Genomic DNA, 25707 nt, shown 5'->3' with positions numbered 1-25707 from the left:
CCATGCACTGGTAACCTCTAGGCTGGATTACTGTAATGCGCTCTATGTTGGGCTGTCCTTGAGGTTGGTCCGGAAACTGCAGCTGGTGCAAAATGCAGTGGCGAGACTGCTTACTGGGGCAGGGTATCGCCAACATGTCACCCCGCTGCTGAAAGAACTGCACTGGCTGCCCATTTGCTACCGGGCCAAGTTCAAGGTTCTAGTTTTGGTGTACAAAGCCCTATACAGCTCGGGACCAGGATACCTGAAAGACCGTCTTACCCCTTATATACCCAGCCGATCACTGCGCTCTGCAGGTGAGGGCCTCCTGCAGATACCATCTTATCAGGAGGTTCGTTCTGTACAGTATAGGAAATGGAGCTTTAGTGTGGCGTCACCTACCCTGTGGAATTCCCTCCCCTTAAATATTAGGCGGGTGCCATCTCTGCTATCTTTTCGGCGCCTTTTGAAGACTTTCTTCTTCCAACAAGCCTTTTAAGTTGAGACCTATCCCAGTCTGTGTCTGTGTTAGAATTGCTTTTAATATGTCTTTTAATATGTCTTTAACCCTTTTTAAAAGATGTTTTTAAAGGTTTTTTTAATGTTTTTAACATTTTGTTTTAATGTATTTTAAGGTCTTTTTATGATGTTTTAAAGTGTTTTTAGTGTTTCTGTTTGCTGCCCTGGGCTCCTGCTGGAAGGAAGGACAGGGTATAAATAAAATAATAAATAAATAATAAAATAATAAAATAAATACAAAACATTATTTCTCTCCCAGATATGTTTTTTCATGCCCTGCCTGTCTGTGCCATCAGGGAAGATTTATCCTATCACTGCCCCCACCATGAATTTCTCACTGTATTGTAATGTAGAAAATATAGCTTTACAAGCATACTTAACATTTTATGGTCTCCTAGATTCTTCCATGGAGTTTGACTTTCATTTGGCAAATGAGTATTTTTTTGTTTCTTTTTTGGTTTCTTTTTTCATTAAAAAACTACTTTAAAAGAGAGAGGACATTATAGTGGGACAGTTTGGTTATTGAACAGAGTCTTGATTTGTGTGATCTTTCTGGAATTCAAGGAGGTCCCCATTTTGGAAGTATTTTCCTGATCTTAAAAGCAAACACATGTCTTAAAAATGCATGTGCAGTGGCCACATTTCCCCAGCATTGAAAAACATAAATGGAGTTGTCTTTGATCTTGAATTCTGTAGAGGGAAGATGGCATTTTTAATTTTACCAAGCTCAAAATGATTCCATTACATTAGTGAGCTCTTTCTAAAATATAACCAGAGTTAACTTCTGGTGAATCAGACAGTGGGGGTCAGGAGTAATGAAACAGATGATGTCATCATTTGCACAGTGTTCCATTTGCATTCCTTCTTGGCAAGATTAGAAGATGTCCCTAATAGTAAGCTTGTCCATCCCTAGAGCAAGGGAGCTCTGTTCTCAGAGGTAGATTTGCCTGAACTGTTTTGATAGGGGGACGTTTTAGAGTAGACATGAGTTTGGTCCCTAACCCTTTACATTCACTTAAACGTTGATGGTGAATTTTCTCTGTCTTCTTGATGCACACATATTCAGTCAATATTGGGTGAAGTTTATTATGCAGCACTGGGATTTGTTATTCAAAGGTTATGGAATTGCTCTGAACTTCTGGCACCTAGCATGCAGTGATTCTGGCCACATTCACAGCATACACTTATTCTGTTTTTATTCCACTTTAAACAGTCATGGCATCTCCCAAAGAATCGCAGGAAGTGTAGTTTGACAAGGGCACTGAGAGTTGTTAGGAGACTTCTCACAGACCTGCAGTTCCTGGTGTTCCCAGGAAAAGGGATTGATTGTTAAACCACTCTGAGAACTGTAGCTCTGTGGGGGGAATTGGAGTTTCCTAACAACTCTTAGCACCCTTCACAAATTATATTTGCTATGATTCTTTGGGGGGAAGCCATGAGTTTAAGCCACTGTTTAAAGTGGAATAATAGTGTGAATGTGGCCAATATTTGGGAGAAGAATTATAATTTAGTTACTTGCACATTAATTGCATTCAAAATAACTTCTGAGTTTATTTTTAATTTTTGGACCTAGCAACTTTGATGCTGATCAATATCATCTTCTCAATCAAAATTATCAGCTTTCCAAGGCTGAAGTCAAATTTCAATCCCCAAGGCATTTTTAGGTCAAATGTTGGCATTCATATCTGAAGCCAGAAATTAACGAATACACCAGATATCAAAATTGTACAAAATTTTGCCTCATTTTCAGAAAGTGTTCTCTTCCACTATTTAATATGCTATATGCCTTAAACATCGCTTGAAAATGTCCTACAAAGAATACTTCATATCCTGTCTTTTTAATTTGCTGCATTGCTGAAATCTTGTAAACAGGAAAAAACTCCTAATATGTGATTTAGACTACTTCTCTGAAAACACACTGGCCACAAAGTGGTATGTGAAGAAAGGCTCCCTTTGCCAAATATGGCAGATTAAGATATATCTGACATTTAAGGTTATATCTTAGCTTCTTGGCTTTTTCCTCTCAAGCAAACTATTTTTAATCAAACCCTCCACAAAAACTCTGTTTTATCTTTGGACATTTTTAATGGAATTGTATTTGTCTACACTGTACATTGCCCTGGACTCTTATAGAGGAAGGGCGGAGTAAAAATGAAATGGAAAGAAAAATAAATAAATACAGATGACCCTTGTGTGAATGTCTGACCCAAATATATTTCTTCTTTTAGTGTTCAGTGCCATGTGGAGTGGGTCAGAGGACACGAGATGTAAAGTGTGTCAGTAACCTCGGAGATGTTGTTGACGATGAGGAGTGTAACATGAAGTTGCGCCCAAATGATATTGAGAACTGCGACATGGGTCCTTGTGCAAAGAGCTGGTTTCTTACAGAATGGAGTGACCGGGTAAGGCTTGCCATTGTCATCTTCCAGTTCAAGGGGAAGGACTTGAGCCAGGGATGGAAGGATCTGTCTATTTTTATTTTTATTTTCTCATCTTATATTCAGTTTTCCACATTTCTGCAGCAATTTGCATTTAAAAAAAACAATCCTCATGAAAATTCATCAGCATTTTAGTGTGAATTTCTCCTAGTATATTTTTGTATGCAGTTTTCACTAATTCACTAATAGGCAAAAAAACCCTTGCAGTTTAAGAATGTACCTATAAGCCCACAGATATTTCTATCAAACTTTTAAAAGCAAGGAAATTGCGCAGCTATAGTGAATACACCAGGGGACCAGGAGACCTGACCTCCTTTCCGAGATATTGTACTGCCCTACAAAGTTGTCAAAATGCAAACACAATTTGGGTTGGTCTTTCACAGTCCAATCCACTTGCTGTGTAGCTTGGAAGAATTTGGCAACAAGTGCCTCTGAGCATATGGTGAGTGGTGGCAACACCTGCCATCTCCAAAGATGGAGAATTATATTTTTGTATGTTTGTTGGTATTCTTCTTACTTTGATTCTTTCCTGTGTTACTAATGTTTCTGCAGAGAATCTAAATGAGAAAATTTTATTTCCCTCATTATTCATCCTAGAAATCTGTGTCAAATTTATTTTTATTAATTTCAAATCCTTTTTATTGATCAATGCCATATTGACAAAGACATTTCAAATTGGACGTTATGTTCTATTTCTATTTTGGGTGCATTAACAGTTGAATCTGAAACTGTAGTTTGATACAAAATCAGACTGATTACAATATGTTGCTACTTCAGCAATGACTCTAGCTGTTCGAAAAAAGGGGATGCATGTTTTCAGCCTGCTACGTTTAAACCACTTCATTTAAGGCAAGGTGGGCACTGTCTATTAAAAACATAGAGCACACCTAGAATTTTGCTAGAATATATTTCACCTCCCACTGTTTTATCTTGTGCAAATTGAGACACTCCTGAGGTCCACTGGAGACTATTCTGCAGAAATCAGTGCCATTACTCCACAATTATGTTTGGAGTTTTTTTAGTGTAAATTTTTCAGTGTTGCTGTACTTCACATATTCACAGAAACAGAAACAAAAGAAAATGATTTCCTATAGGAAACTTCACTAAAATTGCAAAGTAAACCATATTTAAAGTGACCATCTGAACTATATCAACTGTCTTAATAGTGTTGCTTAATAATGAGGCTAAAACAAGATCAGCACAGCACATGACTTGTTCTATTATTTCGGCTGATTGCAGGTGTTGCCACCACTCACCATATGCTCAGAGGCACATGTTACAAAATTCTTCCAAGCTACACAGGAAGTAGATTGGACTGTGAAAGACCAACTCAAATTGTGTTTGTCTTTTGACAAATTTGTAGGGCAGTCCAATATCTCAGAGAGGAGTTCAGGTCTCCTGCTCCCCTGGTGCATTCACTATAGCTGAGCAATTTTCCTTCTTTTTAAAGTTTGATAGAAATATATGTGGGCTATAGGTACGTTCTCAAACCGCAAGGTTCTCTGCTTTTTAATTTGGGAGGTAAGAAATGGGATCCTGTCCAAGGTTGCTGAGAATGGATTGATCATGTGTATGCTTATTGAGTTCAGTGGGATTTACTCCCATTCAATCATGCTTAGGATAGATGAAACTGACCACAGGGGATGGGGAGGGGAGGAGGAGGAGGGAGGGAGGGGAGGAAATGCAGAGGGGAGGACTGGGATGGGAGCAGGCAGGAGGGGGAGGGGAGGAGAAGGACAGGTTTGATCATTTACATGTTTATTGAATTCAGTGCGATTTACTCCCATGCAATCATGCTTAGGATAGGTAAAAGTGACCGGGGGGAGGGAGGGAGGACTGGAGTAGGCAGGGGAGGAGGAAGAAAGAAGAGGGGAAGGGAGGAGGAAGGGAGAGGAGAGGAGAAGGAGAGAAAAAGCAGGTCTGATCATTTGCATTGAGTTCAATGGGATTTACTCCTATGCAATCATGGTTAGAACAGGAAAAACTGACCATGGGGAAGGGGGAGGGGAAAGGGGAAGGGGAAGGACCATATTGGAGGGGGACAAAGGAAGGGGGAGGGGAGAGCATGTGTGATAATTTGCATGCTTATATGGTGTGCAAATGGCATTTACTTCTGTGCTATCATGCTTAAGATAGGTAAAATTGACCATGGAGAGGAGGAAGAGGAGGGGGAGGGGGAAGCGGAAGGAGATAATTGGAAGGGGGTGGAGATGGGTAGGGAGGGGAAAAGGAAGGGGGATGGAAGGGGCAAGAGGGAGGGGATAGAAGGGAGGGTAGATTTGATCATGTGCATACTTTTTGAGTTCAATGGGATTTATTTCTGGGCAATCATGCTTGAAAATGGAAATGGACTGCCTTCAAGTCATTCCTGACTTATGTTGACCGGTCTTCATGGTAAACGGTATTCAGAGGTGGTTTTACTATTGCCTTCCTCTGAGGCTGAGAGGCAGTGACTGGCCCAAGGTCACCCAGTGAGCTTCATGGCTGTGTGGAGATTTGAACCCTGGTCTCCCAGGTTGTAATCCAGCACTGACCTGGGGGAGGGGCAGGGAGGAGGAGGGGAGGAGGAGGGGAGGAGGAGGGGAGGAGGAGGGGAGGAGGAGAGAATGAGATTGGGTGGGTGGGCACTGGGCAGAGGGGGAGCCCCTTTCCTTTCCAAAAGGAAAACATTGCAAACAGTATCATTGCTGTTCAGCTTTTCCCTCACCTTTTCATTCTACAGCAGGCACATGCAGCCTCCCACCCAAATTGAGACCAAAGTTGTCCCTGGCCACATCCACACCAGGCCTTTATTTCACTTTGGACAGTCATGGCCTCTCTCAAAGAATCCTGGGAAGTGTAGTTAGTGAAGGGTGCTGAGGGTTGCTAGGAGATGCCCTATTCACTCACAGACCTTCAATCAGAGTTGCTGACTGTTAAACCAGTCTGGCCACTGGAGCTCTCTCAGTGGAACAGGAGTCTCCTCTCAGTCCCCTTCGGAAACTACACTTCCCAGGATTCTCTGAGGGAAGGCATGACTGTCTCAAGTGAAATCAAAGTCTGGTGTGGGTGTGGCCCCCTGATTAGGCAAGCCAAACAGCTGTGAGTCTGGCTTTTAGAACTCTGACAGTTGGTTCTTACTGAGCATGCCCGGGCTTATCATAGGGTCCCAGCCAAAATTTATTAAATTAATTAAAAATCAGCCAGGCATTTTTTAAACTTTGAAACTGCAGAAGATGAAGGTCAGAGTATGGGGCAAAGTCAGTATTAGGATTACAGGTACTCTGTGAACATGGCTGATTTTTAATTAATTTCAACAAATTATCAGAACTCTCAGAGAAAGAAGTCCAAAAGGGCTCTGGGGGTTTTTTTCTCTCTTTTTACACTTTGAACTGTCTGTTCTCTCTGACTGTTTTGTGTATCACCATGAAAATTGAGAGGGCTGTTAAGCAATTGTTTCTGAGTTCAAGACTGTAAGTTTTGTAAGGTTTTGTTTTGAAATGAGCTTATGGGAAGCACCAGAATGGCATGTGGGGGTATTTTCAATTTAACATTGTGGAATGTGAAAAATCCATGCTGGCTATAGTATACAGCCACTCTCATGGCTGTATAATGTACACATTTTTGCAAGCAATTTCCCTAATATAATGCAGTTTTGTGTGTTATTTTCATGAATATATATGCATTTTTAAAAACATTGCTTGGTTGGAGAACCGCATCGCAAAATTTGGATAAATGTGAATGTTGAAGGATGGCTATGTATCGGTTCTCCTGTTGTTTCACAAAGTGTGAATTTGATAGATTCACCTTTAAATGCTAACTGAATCAAATTTCTCTTCCATCCCTAGTAATAGCTCAGTGGCGGGCGCAGTGACTTTGCAGGCAGAATGTCCCATGTTCGATTCGTGGCATCTCCAGTTTACTAAAAACGAAAGAACAGGTAGCAGGTGATGGGAAATACTTGTGCCAGAGATCTTGGAGTGTTGCCGCTGGTTAGGAGTGGCTCACCTGTGGCTGTCCTGATGGAGGCTGATGGGAGCTGGGATGCACCACAGGTTATTCACCCCTGGCATAAACAATACTGGGTAAATGGCACTGTTGCTCTTTGCCAACACATCTCTGCAGTGCACCTGCTCCAGGTGTGAGGCTATACACTGTGGTCTGGGATACATAAGATCTGGGGGGTAGATGTTCCTGTTTGTGGGGAAGAGGAGAATGAGCTGGGGGTTTTTAGTCTTCCCACACAATAATTTTATGATGATTCTCACATCTTTCCAGACAGTTGTGAGGCTCTGCCAGAATCTCCCCGCTCCTCAAAGCCTGTTTGTCCAGGCAGAGGCTCAAAGGATCTGGTTGTAATAGCAACTCATTTCTAATTTATAATCATGAAACATTTTTGGTGTGTTTGTTTATTTTCTTTTGCACAGAGATGAATGCCTCTTTAGAAATCTATGGAGCAATATTTCATGTGCATGAAAGAAAAAGAATTATTCTCCAAGACAGTGACACATAAATAAACTTACTAAAGCATTCTGGATTATATCCAATGCTGGTTTAAATTCACCAGTTTGAATATCCAGATTAGCTTTGGGTCCAGTTTTCTTTCTCCCCTCCTTCCAAAGAGCTGTTTGTTCCCACAGGTTTAAAAATATGACTTCATTTTTTGTTTTACATCCGAGAATGGCTTTTAAAACATTTTTGCTGAATGCCTAAATGATAGGTTGTGAATGCTGAATTGCATTTATCTGTTTATGTTAAAGAGGAGAATCCAAAAATGAAGGTGCCTTTGTGTTTAGGGTGAGGGAGAGCCGGGGATCTGTTTTTACGCCTTGCATGCATTAATGTCAAAAAAGGGATACATTGCATGACCACTTCTAATTAACGATTTCCAACTGTTTGCTACTGTGTTGGGGACAATTCATTAGCAGTTCTTTCATTATTCCATTTGGAGTTTGAATTTTAAAAGGACTCATTTTAATTAGAGAGGGAGGGAGAGAGAGAGAGACAGAGAGACAGAGAGACAGAGAGCAAGCAAGAGGAGCTTGAAGTCTTAGTGCATCAAGGCAAATATGACATCATAGGGATAACAGAGACTTGGTGGGATGACTCCCATGATTGGAATATAGCCATTCAAGGATATAAACTCTACAGAAAGAATAGAAGCAACAGAAAAGGAGGGGGAGTAGCGTTATACATCAAAGACAAATACACCTCTATGGAAATCCAAGAGAGCGAACAAAGGGGTCCGGTAGAGACCATTTGGGTAAAAATAAATGGAGAAACAAATAAGACCGACATGGTAGTAGGTGTCTACTACAGACCCCCTGGCCAAGAAGAGGTGGTAGACGAGGCCTTTCTCAAACAAATCTCGGAAATCTCAAGGAGGCAAGAAGTAGTAGTGATGGGGGACTTCAACTACCCGGATATCTGCTGGGAGACAAACTCTGCGAAGCACAAAGCCTCCAACAAATTCCTGATGGGCCTTGCTGATAATTTCCTCTTTCAAAAAGTAGAAGAAGGAACAAGGGGATCGGCAATCCGGGACCTGATCTTAACTAACAGGGACAAATTGGTCACGGGAATTAAAGCGGTCAGTACCTTAGGGGAAAGTGACCACGTAATGCTGGAATTCGGGATTCTGGGGAAAGCCAAAGAAGAATATAGTCAAACATGGACCTTGGATTTCAGGAAAGCCGATTTTAGCAAGCTCAGGGAAATGATGGGTAGGATCCCGTGGCTAGATAGACTAAAGAAAAAAGGAGCCCAAGAAGCGTGGGAGTTCATGAAGAATGTATTACAAAAAGCGCAATCGCAAACAATTCCAAAGAGGAAGAAAAATGGAAGACATCGGAAGACTGCTGGAGGAGGTCAAAATAAAAAAGAGCATGTATAAAGAATGGAAGGAAGGACGCATCACCAAGGAAGAGTACCGACGAGCGGCTCTTGCTTGCAGGAATAGCTTAAGGAAAGCTAAAACCCAGAATGAGCTGAGGCTGGCGAGGGAAGCGAGGAACAACAAAAAGGGGTTTTTCAGATATGTTCGAAGCAAGAGAAAGACCAAGGAAATGGTGGGTCTGCTGCTCAATGAGGATGGCAAAATGTTGACAGATAACAAGGAAAAGGCAGAACTGCTCAACACCAATTTTGCCTCCGTTTTCTCCCAAAAAGGGAACAGTGTGCAACCTTGCATCGGTAGCAATCTCAGTAAGGGGTCGGGATTGCAGTTCAAGATTGATAAGGAGATAGTCAGGAAATACCTAGTTAACCTCAATGAGTTCAAATCTCCAGGGCCTGATGAACTGCATCCCAGAGTATTGAAGGAACTTGCGGATGTACTCTCGGAACCTCTTGCCATCATCTTTGAGAAATCCTGGAGAACGGGAGAGGTGCCGGAGGATTGGAGACGGGCAAATGTCGTCCCGCTCTTTAAAAAGGGTAAAAAAGAAGATCCGGGGAATTACAGGCCGGTCAGTCTGACTTCAATATCGGGAAAGATATTAGAACAGATAATGAAAGAGTCCATTGGCAACTATCTAGATGACAATGCTGTGATTAGTAGGAGCCAGCATGGGTTTGTCAAGAAAAAATCCTGTCAAACTAATCTCATCTCTTTTTTTGATCGGGTCACTAGCTTAGTAGATGGTGGAAATGCTGTAGATGTCATCTATCTAGATTTCAGCAAGGCGTTTGACAAAGTCCCCCACGACCTTTTGATTAGCAAACTGGTCAAATGCGGACTAGATGGAAATACTGTCAGGTGGATTCACAACTGGTTGGAAAACCTTACTCAAAGAGTGGTCATCAGTGGCTCTGCTTCGGACTGGAAGGAAGTTTCAAGTGGAGTGCCACAGGGTTCTGTCCTGGGGCCAATACTCTTCAACATTTTTATCAATGACTTAGATGACGGGGTGGAGGAAAGCCTTATGAAGTTTGCGGATGATACGAAACTGGGAGGGATAGCTAACACAATGGAAGACAGGAATAAAATCCAAAGGGACCTGGATAGACTAGAAAATTGGGCTGAAATTAATAAAATGACATTCAATAAAGACAAATGCAAGATTCTGCATTTAGGCCACAAAAACAAAATGCATGGGTACAGGATGGGAAATACCCAGCTTAGCAGTAGTGCGTGTGAGAAGGACCTTGGAATTGTAGTGGATCGCAAGTTGAACATGACCCAGCAGTGTGATGCTGCGGCAAAAAAGGCAAACGTGGTTTTGGGCTGCATAAACAGAACTATAGTTTCCAGGTCGAGGGAAGTAATAGTCCCACTATATTCTGCATTAGTCAGGCCTCATCTGGAATACTGTGTTCAGTTCTGGGCGCCTCATTTTAAGAAAGATATAGACAAGTTGGAGCGGGTTCAGAAGAGGGCGATGAGGATGATAGCCGGTATGGAGAACAAGTCTTATGAGGAAAGGTTGAAGGAACTTGGCATGTTCAGTCTGGTGAAGAGAAGGCTGAGGGGTGACATGATTGCACTCTTTAAGTACCTGAAGGGCTGTCACATAGAGGAGGATACAGATTTGTTCTCTGCTGCCCCAGAGGGTAGGACTAGGTCTAATGGTTTTAAGTTGCAGGAGCGTAGATTCAGATTGGACATTAGAAGGAACTTCTTGACAGTAAGGGCAGTTCAGCAATGGAACTGACTGCCAAGGGAGGTGGTGGGATCCCCTTCGCTGGATGTCTTCAAGCAGAGGCTGGACAGCTATCTGCGGGAGATGCTCTAGCTGTGGATTTCCTGCTGTAAGCAGGGGGTTGGACTCGATGGCCTACAAGGCCCCTTCCAACTCTATGATTCTGTGATTATTTCACAGGAAGAGAAGAGCAAGGGAACATTTGCTAAGATGGTATCTTAAAATGATATGATTGCTTTATGGTGAAGGTACACCATAAGATTCATGCAGGAGATTCATGATCAAGGCAGAGCTTGGAAAAGTTACTTTTTTGAACTACAACTCCCAGCAGCCCCAGCCAGCATGGCCACTGGATTGGGCTGATGGGAGTTGTAGTTCAAAAAAGTAACTTTTCCAAGCTTTGGATCAAGGTGACATTCACATTGTACATTTATTCCACTGTTATTCCACTTTAAGCAGTGATAGCATTCCCCAAAGAATGCTGGGAAATGTAGTTTGTGAAGGGTGCTGAGAGTGGTTAGGAGATTCCTGTTGTCCTCAAATAACTGCAGTTGGCCGAGTGGTTTGACAGTCAGTCTTCCCAGAAAATCCTGGGGATTGTAGCTCTATGAGGGGAATAGGGCACCTCCTAACACCTTTCAACACCCTTCACAAATTATACTTCCCAGGATTCTTTGGAGGAAGCCATGACCATTTAAAGTGGAATAATACTGTAATAAACATATGGTGTGAATGTGGTCAATGTGGGAACTCCCAACATCTTTAAAAGCAGCTACGTGTTGCCTTTGTGTGTGTGTGAGAGAGAGTTGGATCAGGGACTCAGAGGAAGGGGGCTGACCCTTCCCCTTGTGTTGTTTCCTCTTTTTAAATAAGCAAGAAACCTGCTGTTAGTCTTAGAAAGCAAAAGGGCTGATAATATGGTTTGTGCAGAAACCTAGTGTTGACCTCTTCTCATAGTGTAATTTTTAAGGAGCTTCCAGGATGATGGTGGTAGTGGAAAAGTTATGGCAGCCCACAGCCACCACTCAGAGCTAGGGACGGACAAATGTGTCGATTTTGGTTTCTCTCACTTTCCCATTTGTTGGGTGTAAAGCACCAATGCATGTAACAAGCAACCTGACTCAGTTGGGGGGTTGGGGGGAGAATAGACAGAAAGGCAACCTATTCTGCTAGGGATGGCATCCGCATTTTGGTGCCCGTTCAATTTTCACACTGTCAAATTTCCTTCCAGTACTGCTTTGAAAGGGGTCAGAGTTAGCTATTTGTGATAAATACTGATTCGGGGGTTTCTTCTGCAAAAATAGGGCTTTTCATCGATTTTTTAAAATATTTATATTTTTCTCAAAATATTAATATTGATATTTTGAGGGAGATATCAATATTAATATCAATATTTTTGAGGCACATTTTTTAAAAAATCTGCTTCAGCTGCAGAAAACTGCTAGAAAAAAAACCCAATCTGCAAGAACAAAAAAAGCATGAATAAATAGGAAATCCGGTGTCAAATCCAAATTTTCCAAAATTCAAGCACATTCCTATATTCTACCGTCTGTTGATTCCTCCTCTAAAGTTTTCATTGTTTTTCACAGGCTTTGCTCCTCCCCTTCCTCCTGTCTCTTCCTGACTTTGTTCTCAGTTAGATAGTAATGGCTACCTGAGTACAGGTCACATGGCTGCTTCAGCATGTATGACTTACCTCTTTGTAGTAATAAGCCTTAAGTTTCTTGTTTATTTCGACTACAAGTATTAACAGACCAGTTATTTCTGCACTCCGCTGCAATATATATTGCACACACATACCACTGTAACAATCTTAAGTTCACATGTTCATATTTCCACATCACTATGCTTTTTAAAAAAACAGCTCTTCATGAAAATTCTTCAGTATTTTAGTGCACATTTGTCCTAATGTACATATTTTTGCATGTATCCTAATATAATGCACTTTTGTATTTTATTTTCAGCAATATATGCATTATTATGCACACATTCCTCTGACATACATATTTTTGTACATATTGTTTTGTTGGACAACTGTACTGCAGAATTCACAAAAGGGAAGGATGGCTATATTGTGCTTTGCATCTCGTATTGAGAAGCACACAACAGGGAAGTTTACATGAAAATGTGAACTGAAGCAGATCTCTCCCCCATCCCCAGTAAGAGCTTTCCTTGAAATTAGGGGTGGTGTCAATAGTGATGGTTGCTCCCTGATCTTCCACGCGTGTGCACACACACTCAATTTCAAGCTGAAGACACTTATGGAAGAAGTTTCTGCTCAGCAGTTGCAAAAACTTAGCCTGCACACTTGTTGCCAAACTGGAATAATGATGAGCATCAGGATGGGGGGGGGGTTCAATTGGCTTCACATTTGAAGCCGAATCTACCAAATCCACACTTTTCAAAACAATTCGAGAACCAAAACAGCCATTCTTCAAAATTCCCACTTATCCAAATTTTGCGATGTGATTCTCCAATCAGTTTAAAAAAACACCCTAGAATACGGGGAAATGTGCAGAAAAATGTGAAAATAACATGCAAAGATGCATTCTCTTAGAAGAAATTGCTTGTAAAAATGTGTAAAATTAGTTACGCATGTTGAAGAATTTTCATGAGGATTTTTAAAAACAAATTTGTTTAATGGAATGGTGATTGTACCCACCCCAGTATTTTTGTTGGAAGTGGGGCAAGAGCAACTCCTGTTTGGGTTCTTTTGTTTGTATTCCAGAAGGAAGATAGAGTTAGGGTCCTCCAGCTGGCTAGGCTTGCCTACCTTTACCTGTGCTCTTCTCTGCCTAACTTCCTTCTGTTGTAAACTGATATGCTCAGGGATGCTTATTTGTACCTCCTTCCTTTGTCTTATTTCTTTGACTGTCCGAGGAGAGAGGAGAGAGAGTCTTGTTCTCTCCTCTGAGACATGAGGGCAACACCCAAGTCTGAGCATTGCACCTCCAACATAGATAGCTAAAACTAGGTATGCTTTTCCTATATATTATGTATTTCTATAAATAAAGTAGCTTTTCTTATTTTACTAAGTCTTAAGTCTCAGTGATTTAACTGCAGGATAAAAGCCTGCTTCTAAGGTAAATACACACACTGGCACATGCAGCTCAGAGTGCTGAGTATCTCTGCATACATATACATATTACCATAACACTTTTACCAAACAAAAACCATTAAAATCACTAATTTATTATTTATTTATTTATTTGTTACATTTATACCCCACCTTTCTTTTCATGATTGAAACCCAAGACAGTTAACATATGGTTCCCAGGCAGTCTCCCATAATAAAAACAGTTAAGAACAAGCAACTAAAAACATTTTAAAACAATTAAAACATTAGTAAGGAACATACCGAGAGTATCTGGATTAAAATTAATGGGGCAAGTAATAAAAGGGATGTGGTGCTTGGAGTCTATTACCGACCACCCAATCAAGGAGAAGATGAGAATGTAACTTTTGAAAAGTGAATTGCCAATGTTTCAAGGGGACATGATGTAGTAGTAATGGGGGACTTCAGTTATCCCGATATCTGTTGGGAGACAAACTTCAAACGTTAGATACCTGAAAATTGGGGGGGGGGCTTTTTCCTGACTTTTGAAAACATATTCTAAGTGCTTGGAGCAGCTAGAAAAAATAGCAACTGCCACACAACTTGGAAATGGAGTAGGGGAAAAAAATTGTACTGCCTTGTGGTAATGAGGGCAGCCATCTTTTCTTCATACATAAATAGTTAGCCCTTTCCCAAGTGGTTCCATAAACCACTGCACAAGCTGGTTATCAAGCGTTACTCCTTTGCCCCCATGGTGATGCTAACAGCTTAGAACGCCAGCAGTGGACCAGCCAGTGGTTGCTGTCTCTTCCTCTGCAGTTCATCCAACAGAGAGGGAAGAGGGGCCTAAGGATAAAATAAGAGGGTCGAGGTGGCACTGTGCACAGACTTTGAGGCACAAGGCACTAGTTTCAGAGCCTCAGCAGCTGCGTCAGTGTTCACCAGAGTGAACATGATGTGGGCGGACGAGCTGGCCAGCAAAGAGGACGTTCCCAAGATCATCAAAGATGGTCTGCTGAAGACTTCTTTGGCAGCAGCCTTCCAAGTAGATGCCACATGGGATGCTATGATGTTTAATGACAGGGCAATGGACTCCAGCACAGTGGCGAGACATAACCTGTGGCTCCATCATTGGGACGTGGGCCCAGGATCCCAGGGGCATCTCGCCAACTCTCCTTTCGGGGGGGGGCAAGCTTTTTTGGGAACCACTGGAAAAAAACTAGGGACAAGCAGAAGACACTGCCAGGCGCAAAAAAGGACGAACATAAGTCTAAACAGATTCAGTCCTTTTGTAGCTCAAAGCCTTTACATTGTCAAAACACATCATCAGGATACAAGGCTCAGTGGGGGAGACAAGATTGATACACAAGTTCCAACCAGTCAAGATCCCATCCACCTCCTCATCCCTCCCAATCTAAGTTCCAGAAGGGCGTGAAGAAGGGACAGTAATCCTCACACCAAGTTGTTGGTGCTCCAGGGAGCCATAGGGGGATGCCTGCTTGACTTCAAGACAGTCTGGACTGCGACAACATCCAACTGCTGGGTCCTGGCAACAGTTTCCTCAGGGTACTCCGCACATCCGGGGCTGCCATGTTCTTGTTCAGACCGACAACGTTTCTTCAAAAGCATATCTCAATCATCAGGGAGGGACCAAGTCGAGAACCCTGATGGAAGAGGCACAGCACATCTTCAACTGGGCAGAGCTACACCAGCTGTCCCTGCGGGCAGAACATGTGGCGGGACTTCAGAATGTGAAGGAGGACTGACTCAGTCAGACCACGATCTTCGACTTGGAGTGGCAGTTGGCATCCGGAGGTTTTTCACCAGGTGAACGAGCATTTTGGTTGCCCGATCATCGACCTCTTTGTAGACACTCACAATGTATCTATGCCAGAATATCAGTACAATTTTCGTCAGGCAAAAAAAATGGATGCACTGCTAAAGGTCAGGAATGCACTGCATGCTGGGATGCCTATCATGTGAGTGGCTTCAAATAGAGCAAAACTTCCAGCTTCCCAAGTTGCAAACAGATTATTTCTGGGATCATTTATCATGAAAATTAGTGCTAAATTTCCACTAGATTACACTAGATTTCTGGAACTAGCTTTTACATTGTGTGAAAGATCAAATAAAATGACTACTGCAACGCACTCTACGTGGGGCTGCCTTTGAAGACAGTTCGGAAGCTTAAACTGGTCCAACGTGCAGCTGTAAGAATGCTAACAGGAGCCGATATTCATGCTCACACAACTCCTCTGTTGCAACATCTGCATTGGTTACCGATCTGCTTCCGGACTCAATTCAAGGTGCTGATGTTGACATTTAAAGCCCTTTATGGCTTGGGCCCTGTCTATCTATCCGACTGGCTGTCTTTTTATAACCCTCCCCGTTTTCTTAGGTCCTCCGATAACTCTCTCCTTAAGATACCCTCTTCCACCCAAGTTCATCTGGTAGGAACCAGAGACAGGGCGTTCTCAGTTATCGCCCCGAGACTCTGGAACTCCCTGCCTATAGAGGCACGGTTAACCTCCTCACTCCCTGCATTTCGTCGCCAGGTTAGAACATATCTTTTTCGTCTTGCTTTTAACGCGGATTAAGGATTAGGAAATCTTTTACCTATGAGATGATTAGGATCATTTTATTGTATAGGTCTTACTATCTAACGTTGTTTTAAATGGGTATTCTTAGCTGCTACTGTTGTTTTTACATTGTATTTTTTATCACGGAATTGTTCGCCACTCTGCTTCTTCGAAGATAGAGCGGCATAGAAATGTTTTAAATAAATAAAATAAATAATAAATAAATAAACTACCAAGTAAGGAATTGTCAAAATAATGGAATAAAGTACATTGTGAAAGCAGCCCAGGTCTCAAATTGTGTGTGGCTGCCCCATGTGACGAGCCAGGGAGCTGCACATTGTAGCATTCACCTAGACTGGGGTTGCTTTCACACATGGGGCTTAATGCGTCAGTTTTGCAGATTAAAATGATAGTGCTTTTGTCCCAATTTCCAAAATTCCTTTCACACTGCAGTATCTGTGCATTAAGGAAACATGGCTTTTTCAGCCAATATAACAGCATTTCATGCAAATGTCTTTCACGTTGCTGCAATGAACAACATCTTGTTTCCATCCCTCGCCTGTTGTACATGTGTAGTGTAATTCCCACTGCGTAAGAGGTTTAAGGTCTCGTCCCATCACCCATCACCTCTCCATTTAGCATCTGACATTATCCCCCCTTGTGGGAAGGGGAAGCTTCTACCTGCGCCTACACCGGAATACCAGTATAATTTTCATCAGGCAAAAAATCCTCTGACGCACACCTAAAGGGCAGGAACTCATTCCATGCCAGGATGCCTATCATATGAGCAGCTGCAGCTAGCACAAAACTCTTATGATTTTCCAGGTTCCCAAGCTTACAAATTATTTTGGAATTATTTATCATGGAAATGAGCACTAAACTTCCACTAGTAGGTTTTATGCTGTTTGAAAAATTAAATAAAATGTGCAGAATACCAGATAAGAAATCATCAGATTAACAGAATAAAATGCAGTGTGAAAGCAGCCTAGGGATGGGGAACCTTTGGCCCTCCAGATATTACTAAATTACAACTCCCATCATCCCTGACCATTGGCCATGCTTGCTAGGACTAATGGGAGTTGTAGTTCGGCAACAACTAAAGGGCCAGAGGTTCCTCACACCTGGCCTAAACACTTAAGCATCCTTGTCTCCCACCCAAGCTGTCCATTGAACCCCGGGGGACAGGAAGTGCATAAAGACTTCCTGTTTTGGCTAGGCCCTTGCCTGAGCCTGAGCAATATACCTTCTTGACTCTGGCATATTCCCGTGTGTCCTTCAGTTTTGCTCTTTGGTCCTTACCCCTGGCTTTGTCCTTAGCTCCTTCAGATTAACTTCTGTTTACCCTTCAGCTGCAATCTCTGACCCATCAGGACTTGTGGTTGACTTCAGTGGGACTTCAGTATAGTGCTGACAATGTGCTCCCACATAACATCAACCTGAGCTGCTGCCTGGTGCTGTTGTGTGCTGCTACAACTTTCCTCCACCTCCAGTCCCTCACTTCACATGCACACCCACCCTGCAGGGCCCACAAGTGTATGGCAAACAGAGATGGCCACTCTTTTGTCAGGTATTGCATTTTGAATAATCCGCCATGCTGGGTGCCCAATGTGGTTCAAAAAGCCAAGCACAGTCTTGGCTTCTTGGCAGAAGGGCTGCCACAGCCCACCAATAAAAATGCGTGGGATGGGAGTGGGGAAGGTAAGTTGAGGTGAGTGACTGACAACAGTGGCATGGGTTGGCAGGATCAAGGCAGCTGGAGATGGGCCCTTCTGAGACCTAGGGCCCTTGGCAAGTGTCTAACCCAGCCTTTCCCAACCGGTGTGCCTCCAGATGTTGTTGGACCACAATTCCCATCTTTCCTGACCATTGGCAATGCTGGCTGATGCTGATGGGAGTTGTGGTCCAACAACATTTGGAGGCACACTGGTTGGGAGAGGCTGGTCTAACCATTCCTACCCCTGGTGATGTGCTGGGCCTGTGGCCTGTACTTTGGTTTTAATATCTGCTTTTTTGTCAGCTCTGAATCCCCAGCTGGCTTTATTTCTTTCCCCTTTTTAAAGAAATTTACACATCTTAATCCTTATACAAAAATACAAAAAGAATGTGGAACACCTAACTTATTTGGAAAGAAGGAGGAGGAGCGATGGAGAGAAAAAGGAAAGTATATGATGTTGTTCCAGTGCTGCCAACAATATCTGTGGTTCAGCATTATCCTGTATTTTGTTACACGTAATAAAAGGGCTCCATCTCTCAACAAAATAATTTCCCACCTGCCTCCCTTCCCTTGTTTTAATAATACTAGTTTGTTGATTTATTTATGGCGTTTATATCTTGGCCTTTAGCCATAAAGGCTCCCAGGGTGGCTTCCAAAAGTCAGTACCAAGTCATTCCCTTCCCCTTATGCTTACAATTGAAAACACACGGCACACAAGGAAAAAGGAATGGGAGGAAAGAGGGGAAAGCAAGCTTAAGCTCAAGTTCTTAAAGTTATAGCTGTTGTAACTCAGTTAATTTTTCAACTTCTTGCCAATATCGGGGTGGTTCTGGATGTCTGGCTCATAATAAAGAACACACACACACACGAGGAAGCACTCCCTCCACCCCCAGATCAGAGCTGGTGACAACATCCAGGCCAGGAAGACAGAGAAGCTGCTGCCACACAGTCTTGATGGCTGTTAGAATCCTCACAGGAGAGGACTTGATGCATTTATTCTCCTCCCTCTCTGCTGTCAATGGTGGTTCTGACTGTCTGGCCCTCTCTGGAAACATTCTGCCATCCACCCCCTGCCCAGATAGATCCAGGAGCTGAGCAGGCATCTGGCTCAATTCCGGCCTCATGATTCCCAGCCCCAGATCTTGGTCCCTCTTGGACAGCTGCCTACAGCTCAGCCTTGACCACATAATTGCTAATATCAAAGATGTCTGTTTGAGCCCTAGACATTCTTAACCTCTGGCAAGATTCAAACCCAGACCTGGTTCTACATTACCTGAATGGTTCTTAACTCCCATTGCCACCTCCACCACTTTATAAGAAAATAATAAGAACATAAGAACATAAGAAGAGCCTGCTGGATCAGGCCAGTGGCCCATCCAGTCCAGCATCCTGTTCTCACAGTGGCCAACCAGGTGCCTGGGGGAAGCCCGCAAGCAGGACCCGAGTGCAAGAACACTCTCCCCTCCTGAGGCTTCCGGCAACTGGTTTTCAGAAGCATGCTGCCTCTGACTAGGGTGGCAGAGCACAGCCATCACGGCTAGTAGCCATTGATAGCCCTGTCCTCCATGAATTTGTCTAATCTTCTTTTAAAGCCATCCAAGCTGGTGGCCATTACTGCATCTTGTGGGAGCAAATTCCATAGTTCAACTATGCACTGAGTAAAGAAGTACTTTCTTTTGTCTGTCCTGAATCTTCCAACATTCAGCTTCTTTGAATGTCCACGAGTTCTAGTATTATGAGAGAGGGAGAAGAACTTTTCTCTATCCACTTTCTCAATGCCATGCATCATTTTATACACTTCTATCATGTCTCCTCTGACCCGCCTTTTCTCTAAATTAAAAAGCCCCAAATGCTGCAACCTTTCCTCGTAAGGGAGTCGCTCCATCCCCTTGATCATTCTGGTTGCCCTCTTCTGAACCTTTTCCAACTCTATAATATCCTTTTTGAGATGAGGTGACCAGAACTGTACACAGTATTCCAAATGCGGCCGCACCATAGATTTATACAACGGCATTATGATATCGGCTGTTTTCTTTTCAATACCTTTCCTAATTATTGCTAGCATGGAATTTGCCTTTTTCACAGCTGCCGCACACTGGGTCGACATTTTCATTGTGCTGTCCACTACAACCCCGAGGTCTCTCTCCTGGTCGGTCACCGCCAGTTCAGACCCCATGAGCGTATATGTGAAATTCAGATTTTTTGCTCCAATATGCATAATTTTACACTTGTTTATATTGAATTGCATTTGCCATTTTTCTGCCCATTCACTCAGTTTGGAGAGGTCTTTTTGGAGCTCTTCGCAATCCCTTTTTGTTTTAACAACCCTGAACAATTTAGTGTCGTCAGCAAACTTGGCCACTTCACTGCTCACTCCTAATTCTAGGTCATTAATGAACAAGTTGAAAAGTACAGGTCCCAATACCGATCCTTGAGGGACTCCACTTTCTATAGCCCTCCATTGGGGGAACTGTCCATTTATTCCTACTCTCTGCTTTCTGCTTCTTAACCAATTCCTTATCCACAAGAGGACCTCTCCTCTTATTCCATGACTGCTAAGCTTCCTCAGAAGCCTTGGTGAGGTACCTTGTCAAACGCTTTTTGAAAGTCTAAGTACACTATGTCCACTGGATCACCTCTATCTATATTCTTGTTGACACTCTCAAAGAATTCTAATAGGTTACTGAGACAGGACTTTCCCTTGCAGAAGCCATGCTGGCTCTGCTTCAGCAAGGCTTGTTCTTCTATGTGCTTGGTTAATCTAGCTTTAATCATACTTTCTACCAGTTTTCCAGGCACAGAAGTTAAGCTAACTGGCCTGTAATTTCCGGGATCCCCTCTGGATCCCTTTTTGAAGATTGGTGTTACATTTGCCACTTTCCAGTCCTCAGGCGCGGAGGAGGACCCAAGGGACAAGTTACATATTTTAGTTAGCAGATCAGCAATTTCACCTTTGAGTTCTTTGAGAACTCTCGGGTGGATGCCATCCGGGCCCGGTGATTTGTCAGTTTTTATATTGTCCATTAAGCTTAGAACTTCCTCTCTCGTTACCACTATTTGTCTTAGTTCCTCAGAATCCCTTCCTGCAAATGTTAGTTCAGGTTCAGGGATCTGCCCTATATCTTCCACTGTGAAGACAGATGCAAAGAATTCATTTAGCTTCTCTGCAATCTCCTTATCGTTCTTTAGTACACCTTTGACTCCCTTATCATCCAAGGGTCCAATTGTCTCCCTAGATGGTCTCCTGCTTTGAATGTATTTATAGAATTTTTTGTTGTTGGTTTTTATGTTCTTAGCAATGTGCTCCTCAAATTCTTTTTTAGCATCCCTTATTGTCTTCTTGCATTTCTTTTGCCAGAGTTTGTGTTCTTTTTTATTTTCTTCATTCGGACAAGACTTCAATTTTCTGAAGGAAGACTTTTTGCCTCTAAGAGCTTCCTTGACTTTGCTTGTTAACCATGCTGGCATCTTCTTAGAAGTACTTAGTACTTAGAAATAGGGAAAGTAAGTAAGGAAAGAAGTATAGGCATAGGCTATCTGCAACACCAAATTAAAGCATCCTTTGCTGTGTGTATGTGTGTGTTTTCTTTTTCTTTGAAAGAACTGGAAGCTGATTGAAATACTTTGGGATACTGGAATGTGAAGAATGCTAGTTCTACTCAGAGTAGACTCCACTGAAATTGATGAAACTAGGTTCAAGGGTTCTATTCTCAGTAGGACTAGAACTGGACACAACCCCTAAGGGTGCTTCCAGACAGGATTTTGCAGGAGGAATTCAATCACGTACCATGAAATTTAGGTTTGCACAATGAAAGTGCAACAAATCCACTTTTAAAAAGGGAACACATTCTTTGTGGTTAGGAAAGTAATGGAGAAATGCATTGTAAATGCACTGTAAATGGGAAGAAGTATAAGCACTAGGCAAGCAAATGAGGATGAATGCAGGATGAAGGCTCATTGTTGTGTAATCTCCCCACAAACAAATAAGAATGAATGCTCAGTAAAGTCCAGATTTAATCTAACCTCCATGTGAGTTTTGTGCTAGTGAATTAAGATGAGTGCTCAATAAATAGGTTATCTGGTGGAGCTCTAAGAAAGTGTATTTTCTTCAGCTAATTTTAAAAACAGTGTAAGTTAAGGGCACGTGACTGCTTTCTCCCACTGCAAATGGTGAGATCAACATGATGATGCTCCATCTCCAACACGTCCTTGGCAAGCCTGATTTAGGAAGCTTGCCAAACACATGTGCCTTCAAGCTCCAGCACATATTTGGAAGCAACACACATATAGTTCCATGTGAACCAGACTTGCTTCTCTTCACGAGAAAAAGGAGCAAGGAATATTCCCCAATGCTGAAGAGGAAAAGGCATCACCTGGATTATGCATTTATTTATTTATATTTAGAAGGTTTCTAACCTGCTTTTCAATTAAAAATTATCCCAGAGCAGGCTGCAATTTGATATGCTTAATGCACATAATGAAATATAATGTTATATGAAACAAACAAAACTTTAAAATCTCAGCACAAACAAAATTCCATTTTTAACTGGTGCCGAAAGCCAATCATTTGGTGCTTTGGAGTTCTATATACCAGAGTTAGCAAATGTGGTGCCCTCCAGATGTTCTTGGACTCCAACTCCCATCAACCCTGAGCATTGGCCATGCTGGTTGGGGGCTGATTGGAGTTGGAGTCCAACATCTGAAGGTCATCACATTGATTACCTCCTGCCATATAGCTTTGGATTCCAGCCACAATGGCCAGTGAAGTAAATGCACATGAGAGTGTTTCATAGGTTTCATGTCATCAGGCGGTGGCTGAAATGAAATCACTGAGTGTTGGTATGAAACAGTTGCATGAATGCACACTGGTGGCTGCATTGATTTCCAAACACAGGAGATTTAAGGTGAATGTACAATTGTGTGTGATGCCTACACATTACTTATGTCAATGGTGGGGAACCTATAGCCTGCAGGCCTAACTGGGGGTCCTAATTTGGCCCGTGAGGCTGTTTTTCTCAAATGACTGCTACTTGCCCCACACATGACATCATATATAACTGGCGTGGGGCAGGTAAATATGTGGCTGCAAAGGAACAATTGGGAGCTTAAAGTGTGCTTCAGATTGTTCCTTGGCAAGTGAGGCCCCCAATCAGTGATCAGTGTTGACAGGGATCAACTGTTGACAGGGATCAATAGTGTTGACACTGGGATCAACTATATTAGGGAATTCCCCATCAGAGACTCCCTAGTGCTGCCAGTGGGATTGCTTGTAAGGGGCTTGAATACAAGCTATCTGCAAACAGAGTTCAAAGAGCTGGCTCTCCCCATCCATCAGCTGCCTGGTGCAGAAAAGCCATCCCCTTTGAAAGTGAGATTTTGGCACCAGTCAGCTGAAAGGTCCAGTGTACTTGTGTTGAATGGGTGTGTGTGTGTTTGTTGGAATGTGTTTGTGTGAGAGAGAAAGAAGGGAATTTAGACAAGGGCTGTCCCACCCACATTTTACTTTTGGCCTTGCTACTTTTTGCTTCGACTGCTCCCACCACCACCACCAATAACGTGGCCCCAAACACTTTACCCATAGGGAATGTAGTCCTCGGATGCCTGCCCCTTACCAACAGGATGGGTTGCCTTAGTACTATAGCACAGTCTGGAGTATCTCTATCTAATACTTTGGATGTGACCATGGATAAGTAACAAGAGACAGATGACGTCTTGAAAATCTCTCCATGTCTTTCCTCTCTTTCTGTTTTGTCCCATCCCCTCTTCCATGCCAAAAATCCATTTTTAAAGATATATTCTGATTGCAGAATGTGGATTTACTGATTGTGGAATCTGATATGGATTTGTGTCCTTCCTTGTGCCAGATAGCCTTCCTGTTGTCTCCCAAGCTTTGAACAACCAGTTCTACTAAAGCAGCAGTTGGTCTAACTTATATCTTTGTTGTCTTCTGCCATGACAGTGTTCAGCTGAATGTGGCTCCGGTGTCCGGACACGCTCCGTCATATGCATGACCAACCACATCAGCAGTTTGCCACTCGAGGGCTGTGGGCACAACAGACCGTCGGAAACAACTCCCTGTGACAATGGACCGTGTTTGGGGAAAGTAGAATGGTTTGCTGGAAGCTGGAGCCAGGTACTATTTATCTTATCTTATTTATTGAATTTATATCCTGCCCTTCCTCCAGCAGGAGCCCAGGGCAGCAAACCCATCAACAAAACAATTTAACAACAACAGCAACATCGGGGGAAAAGCATGCTAAAAACTGTTTAAAACATTCTAAAAACCAGTTACAGTTAAAACATTTTAAAAGCAGTTACAGTTAAAAGTGTTCTTGGATAATGTGTGGGGAAAACCCAGTCAAAATTAAGGGAAATTAAGTACAAGTGATTTCATAACAAAGCTGCAACCCTATGAACACAATGGGACTTCTGAGCAGATAGGATTGTGCTGTAAATCTTTCCCATTGAAATGGGTGGGACTTGGCTTGGAACTGGGGCAAGCCCATTATCTGTTCATCACCACCCCAGTATAAAGAAAAAAACCCTTACTGGATCGTCACCTTGTAGTGGAAACCGATGTCCTCACTGTGGGAGGCTGTGTGGATCCAGAATTGTCTCCACAGTCACTTACAGACCCACTGTTAAAGACCTTATCTTGGAAGACAATCTGACTCGGCCACGAGCGATCGCCAATGAATGATAAAGAGAAAATGTTTGGGGCAATTGTCATGTTCCAGAGCATGTGGTTTTTTTATTGTTATTATCATTTTTTCCCTGAAGAATTATCCTTTGTTTGCTCCATCTGTTTTCAATGTATTTTCATATTTACGTGTTTCATTACTAGGACAAAGTATATGATGATTCAAAGGATATTGCTTTGTTTCTCTGTGGGTAGGAGAGGCATGAAGGCACCATTGAGGACTGGGAGGATGAGCAGGGAGAGGGGACAAGCAACAGGGAGAGTTCTCAGAGCACGCACATCCCAGTCACTGACACCTCGACTTCTCCTGCCTCTGCCCTCCCACTGAAGCACCACAAGGACTGATAGAGACTGCCCCTGTGGAGACTGAGCTGGTACACACGTACCCTCTCCTCCGCCCACAGTCGTGGGCCATCTGCTACACCTGACATTTCCCAGCTGGGCATCCTGAAGGTTCCCACGGTTGAGCAGGCTGACCACCTGCAACTCTCAGAGGGAGAAGCTGGGAGCCAGCCTCCTTCGCCCTTTTCCCACTGGCGGCAGAAGAGGGAGTTTGAAGTATCATTAAGGAGGATCCAATGACTTCGCACAAAAAACCAGGCTTCTTAAGGAGGTGCAGGGAGGGTATTTCTTTGCTGCGTCAACTGTGGAGTGCTGCAGAGTCCTGCTTAGTCATAGTTAATCAGGGCAAAGTTCTTAGAAAGCATAGCTAGGTTGATGAGTCGTAAAGCTTTTGATGCAACTGTTTAATAAAAAGAGAAAAACTCACAGAACAGAGTAAGCCTCCATTCCTTGACTTTGGGCAGAACAGCTTGACGCAGCCCCTTACTTCTCCACCCAACGACACCATGACAGAGATGGAAGTGAGAGGTGGGCAAGGAGAAAGTCTCCAGGAAGCATTCCAGAATGTGTTAACCGAGCTCCAGCAACTTCATGCTGAGAATCAGACCTTGCGACAGCAAATGACCCAGCTAGCTACCCAGATGGCCAACCTGCAACCAGGGGCAGACATTGTGCCCAGTCCTGCACCTCAAGCCAAGCCTCCTGTCAGTTTGCCTCCACGTTAAAATGGGGATGAGTTATTTGCAACATTCATAGCCCAGT

At 42.9% G+C, this 25707-nt stretch overlaps 1 protein-coding gene across 7 annotated transcripts in view; it reads left to right on the top strand.

The window, feature by feature from the left end:
- THSD4 (thrombospondin type 1 domain containing 4) overlaps window positions 1-25707 on the top strand; it is a 699350-nt gene that overhangs the window by 627437 nt on the left and 46206 nt on the right. For all 7 annotated transcript variants that reach the window (XM_061595164.1, XM_061595167.1, XM_061595165.1 and 4 more), the window contains 2 exons: window positions 2727-2900; window positions 23863-24036. In XM_061595164.1, the coding sequence (XP_061451148.1) occupies window positions 2727-2900; window positions 23863-24036 (348 nt within the window). The remainder of the gene's footprint in view (window positions 1-2726; window positions 2901-23862; window positions 24037-25707) is intronic.

Source organism: Rhineura floridana, chromosome 14 (genome assembly GCF_030035675.1).
Source record: "Rhineura floridana isolate rRhiFlo1 chromosome 14, rRhiFlo1.hap2, whole genome shotgun sequence".
Classification (NCBI taxonomy): Eukaryota; Metazoa; Chordata; class Lepidosauria; order Squamata; family Rhineuridae; genus Rhineura; species Rhineura floridana.
This window is presented reverse-complemented; position numbering and strand designations above follow the sequence as displayed.